The sequence below is a fragment of the Rhincodon typus genome, unplaced genomic scaffold (assembly GCF_021869965.1).
Source record: "Rhincodon typus isolate 14 unplaced genomic scaffold, sRhiTyp1.1 hic_rhity00000983, whole genome shotgun sequence".
Lineage (NCBI taxonomy): Eukaryota > Metazoa > Chordata > Chondrichthyes > Orectolobiformes > Rhincodontidae > Rhincodon > Rhincodon typus.
Window position 1 is genome coordinate 13,579 of NW_025966621.1, and position 5,018 is coordinate 18,596.

At 47.6% G+C, this 5,018-nt stretch overlaps 1 protein-coding gene across 6 annotated transcripts in view; it reads right to left on the minus strand.

The window, feature by feature from the left end:
* Positions 1-5,018, minus strand: part of LOC109919092 (guanylate-binding protein 1-like) — a 24,207-nt gene that overhangs the window by 6,895 nt on the left and 12,294 nt on the right. For 4 of the 6 annotated variants that reach the window (XM_048592299.1, XM_048592304.1, XM_048592300.1 and 1 more), the window contains 4 exons: positions 4,641-4,872; positions 4,158-4,285; positions 1,865-1,974; positions 212-399 (listed from right to left, as the gene is read on the minus strand). In XM_048592299.1, coding sequence (XP_048448256.1) covers positions 212-399; positions 1,865-1,974; positions 4,158-4,285; positions 4,641-4,872 — 658 coding nt within the window. The remainder of the gene's footprint in view (positions 1-211; positions 400-1,864; positions 1,975-4,157; positions 4,286-4,640; positions 4,873-5,018) is intronic. The other 2 variants (XM_048592303.1, XM_048592302.1) reach the window with 1 other exon arrangement.

Sequence of the window (5,018 nt, forward strand, 5' to 3'; positions counted from 1 at the left end):
TGAGGGAGCACCGCACTGTCGGACGGTCAGTGTGAGGGAGCACCGCACTGTCGGACGGTCAGTGTGAGGGAGCACCGCATTGTCGGAGGGTCAGCGCTGAGGGAGCGCCGCACAGTCGGATGTTGGAGAAAGTGTATGGGGGGGGAATGAATGGTTGGGATGAGACTGGAGGCTCCTCCAGCCCCTCAGCCACTGCCTGTTATCCCCTCACCGTGCTTCAGCTTGAGAGCGCTCTCCAGGTACCCATCCTCCGTCACCTTCTTGCCATCCAACTTCAACTCCAGGCTGAAATCCCGCACGGACCAGACAAAGGCCGGGAAGAAGCGAGTGAATTCTATGGACTCGTCCTCCCCTCCCGCCGATTTCACTTTGATGAGGTTGCTCAGTTCTGTGACGTAACTGAGCAGCAGCTAAGGAAGGGAAAGGTGCCCCAAACCTTTTGATAACTGGTGAAGTTGGCTGTTTCATGTTGGTACTGCACAGGAATTACACAACTGGTCATTTCGCAACCAACAGAATTCAAGCCCAAATGATTCTATCTGTCAAAGATGAAATATACGACTCTTCCGCGCCGTATCCATTTATTTTTCTGCGTTTTGAACTGCGGACTTGATTGGTAAAAGCAAAGAATTGTTTTCAGAAAAGCAAGGATTGCTGGATATCAAGCAATTAACCTGACCCTCATTGCAAGTCCTGCTTACACAGCTGCAGTAGTTGTAGTGCAGTTTGCAGATGAACTGGAGACACGGGGTTGTGTACAATTAGAGTTGATAGGAAATATTTGGTTGTAGCTGTGGCTGCCTCAAAAGACATTGCTCTCTGTTTTTTAAATGGAGAAAGACTGCAGAAAGCTACGGAACAGAGGGATTTGGGACTCCTCGTTCTTGAATCAGAAAAACCAGCATCCAAGTTCATTGGGAAGGAAAATGGAACGTTGGCCTTTATTTCAAAGGGAATGGGGTATAAAAGGAGGGAGGTTTTACTAAAACTGTACAAGGCACTGGTCAGGCCACAGCTGGAATAATCTATAGAGTTTTGGGGCCCCCTGTATCTGAGGAAAGATGTACTGGCATCAGAGGCGGCCCACAGAAGGTTCATCAGGGTGATAATTGGTGTGGGGGGACTGTCTTATGAGAAGAGATTGAGAGGATTAGGCCTGTACTTGCTGGAATACAGAAGCAGGAGAGGTGACCTTACCGAAACGTACATGATTCTGAGGGGAGAGATTGACATTATCTTAAACACTGCGATTTTATCCAAGTTTGGACATTTTACCCCTGCCACAATGCATCAACTCAAATGAAGGAACTATTGAACCACGGAGGCATCGCAAAACCAATCTTGCCTCAGTTTTACAGGAGTTTGGTTAGACTGTACCTGGAGTACTGCGTGCAGTTTCAGTCTCTTTATGGCTTGGAAAGATATGATGGCCGTAGAGAGAGTGCAACAAGGATCCACCAGCTTTGTTCCCGGGAATGGTGGGACTGTCCTATGGACTGAGGCTGGGCCTGTGCTCCCCACAGCTTCAATGAATGAGAGGTGATCTCATTGAAACCTACAGATTACTTCAAGGGACAGACAGGGGAGAGGCAGGTGAGGTGTTTCCCTGGGTTGGGCATTCTAAAACCAGGAGGAGCAAGTTTAAAATTGAGGGGGGTGGTGGGGGAAGGTTGGTGTCAGCTCTGAGATTACAAGGAATTTTGTTTTTCGTCACAGCGTTGTGAGCTTTTGTTATTCTCTACCTACATTTCTGAGGTGGAGAATGGTGCTATCTGAATGCAGGTTCTCTCTCTTTCCTATATGCTGCAGGCAGTCCATCAGAGCTAAGGGAGCACTGTCTCACCACCCAGTCGGTAAAGGATACTGAAGCTTGTCGACTGCGTACTGATCAATGGTGCCAACGCTGTTGTAGACCAACATACTACTCAGGAGCACAGAGAGTGCAAAGATCCAGGAATCATTGTTTGTATTGCCCTGTGGAGAGATGGAAACATTGGTAAAGTGTCCAATCACTTCACACCATTCCCTCTCTTTCCTAAACACAAGCAACTCTGGGATAATACCTTGTTAAGAAGGCGGATGGTGTGTTGGTTTGCATTGGCAGGGGGATTGAGTTTAAGAGCTGCGAGGTAATGCTGCAGCTCTATAAAACCCCGGTTAGACCACACTTGGAATATTGTGTTCAGTTCTAGTCACCTCATTATAGAATGTGGAAGCTTTAGAGAGGGTGCAGAGGAGATTTACCAGGATGCTGCTTGGACTGGAGGGCAGGTCTTCTGAGGAAAGATTGAGGGAGCTCGGGCTTTTTTCATTGGAGCAAAGAAGGATGAGAGGTGACTTGATAGAGGAGTACAAAGATGATGAGAGGCATAGATAGAGTGGATAGTCAGAGACTTTTTCCCAGGGCGGAAATGACTATTACGAGGGGGCATAATTTTAAGGTGACTGGAGGAAGGTATAGGGGAGATGTCAGAGGTAGGTTACTCACACAGAGAGCGGTGGGTGTGTGGAATGCGCTGCCGGCCCTGGTAGTGGAGTCAGATACTTTAGGGACTTTTAAGTGACTCTTGGATAGGCACAGGGAAGATAGCAAAAGGTAGGGTATGCAGGGTAGACTGATCTTCGTAGGATAATAAGTTGGCACAACATCCTATGCCTGTACTGTGCTGTACTGTTCTATGTTTTTTTTATGTTCTAATATTCTGTAACAAGGCAAAGTATACGTCAGCAATTCACTGTGTTAAAAGCTCAAGGAACTGAATGGCCTCCTATTGTTCCTCTATAATAGGTTCAAGGGGCTGAATGGCCTCCTACTGTTCCTCTGTAATAGGCTCAAGGGGCTGAATGGCCTCCTCCTGTTCCTCTGTAACAGACTCGAGGGGCTGAATGGCCTTCTATCCTGTTGTGCCAGCCTCAAGAAGGGGCTGAATGGCCATTGCCAGTCACAGAGCAATCAGTTCATTGATCTCAATCCGTCAGCCCTCCCTCGTTTCACTCCTCGGCTTGGATTGTCAGGTTGGGAAATTGGGAATCCTGTGTATTCCGCTCATGAAATTGGCTCAAAGGCACGAGACAGACGATGGTGTAGAATTATATCTTTCAGACTGGAGGCCTGTGACCAGCGGTGTGCCACAGGGAACGGTACTGGGTCCGCTGCTTTTTCTCATTTATATAAATGATTTGGATGTGAACGTGGGAGGTATGGTTAGTAAGTTTGCAAATGAAACCAAAATTGGAGCTTGTAGCAGGCAGTGAAGAAGGTTAACTCAGAGTACAACAGGACCTTGATCAGATGGGCCGATGGGCTGAGGAGTGGCAGATGGAGTTTGATGTAGATAGATTTCAGCTGTTGCATTTTGGAAAAGCAACGGAGGGCAGGGTTTATACACTTAATGGTGAGGTCCTGGGGAGTGTTTCTGAACAAAGAGACTTTGGAGTGTGGGTTCATAGTTCTTTGAAAGTGGAGTCGCAGGTAGATAGGGCGGTGAAGAAGGTGTTTGGTACGCTTGCCGTTATTGGACAGTACATTGAATATAGGAGTTGGGAGGGTCATTTTGCGGCTGTACAGGACATTGGTTAGGGCCACTATTGGAATACTGCGTGCAATTCTGGTCTCCCTGCTATAGGAAAGATGTTGTGAAATTTGAAAGGGTTCAGAAAAGATTTACAAGGATGTCGGAAGGTTTGAGCCAAAGGGAGGGGCTGGATAGGCTGGGGCTATTTTCCCTGGAGCATCGGAGGCTGAGGGGTGACCTTACAGAGGTTTATAAAATCATGAGGGGCATGGATAGGGTGAATAGACAAGGTCTTTTCCCTGGGGTGAGGGTGTCCAAAATCAGAGGGCATAGGTTTAAGGTGAGAGGGGAAGATTTAAAAGGGACCCCATGGGCAACTTTTTCACACAGAGGGTGGTGCGTGTATGGAATGAGCTGCCAGAGGAGGTGGTGGAGGCTGGTACAATTATAACATTTAAAAGGCATCTGGATAGGTACACGAACAGGAAGAGTTCAGAGGGATGTGGGCCAAATGCTGGCAAATGGGACTAGATTTATTTAGGATATCTGGTCAGGTCTGTTTCTATGCTTGACAGCTCTATGACTCTATGAAGAGAAGCTGACCGTGATCCCAGCGATGGGCTGAGGGATAGAATGACCCACCTTCTCCACATCTCCTAGGCCTTCAGTATCCAATAAGATGAGGCAGTGATTGTGCTTGTGTGGGTGAGGCACACACATCATCCAGATGCCTTTCGTGTGGGACTGGATGGTGGATCCCAACGAGAAACCTGGTTGGTGTTTGGGAAGAGGAGAAACAGTTAGTGATCCACAGCTCTCACACATTCCATACATCATGGAGAGAGAGACTGAGAGAGAAAGCATGAAAAAAATGAGGAGGGGGAATTGAGAGACAGAGAGAGAGAGAGAAAAGAAAAAAGAGAGAAAAGAAAAAAGAGAGAGAAAAAGAAAAAGAGGGAGAGAAAAAAGAGAGAGAGAAAGGATCAAGGCGTGAAGAAGAGAAGAAGGAGTGGGACATGCTGATAGAGACGGAGTTTGAAAGATACAGGGGGAAAGATAGAGGGAGATGGATAGTTTCTGGTTCTCTCTGGGCAACACAAGGTGGTCCATGAGGGTCTTTTGTACCTTTCTGTCTGTCAGCGAGTTTGTTCATGAGGTAGGATTTGCCGGTACGGTACAGACCAGCGATCGCCACCACCACAACGGGCTGCCTGATCTTCGACAGGATATCGTCCACAGCCTTTTGGTTGATGCAGAGTTCACCAGACTCACTGTTCTCGATCAAACACACGGGATTCTCCATGTTCCACGGGGCACCGTCTTCACTTGGCTTTGCGAGAGGAACAATCCTTTCTGTCTAACAAACAGAGAAATTTACAAAAGCGTCTCTCTCCAGCTCCCAGGGCACAGACAGGTCGAGGAGACAGGAGTGTGAGAGAAGATCCAGGCAGTTAAGGGGTGGGAGATATTAACTCAACTTTACAGCTCGCCTGAAATTTGTGT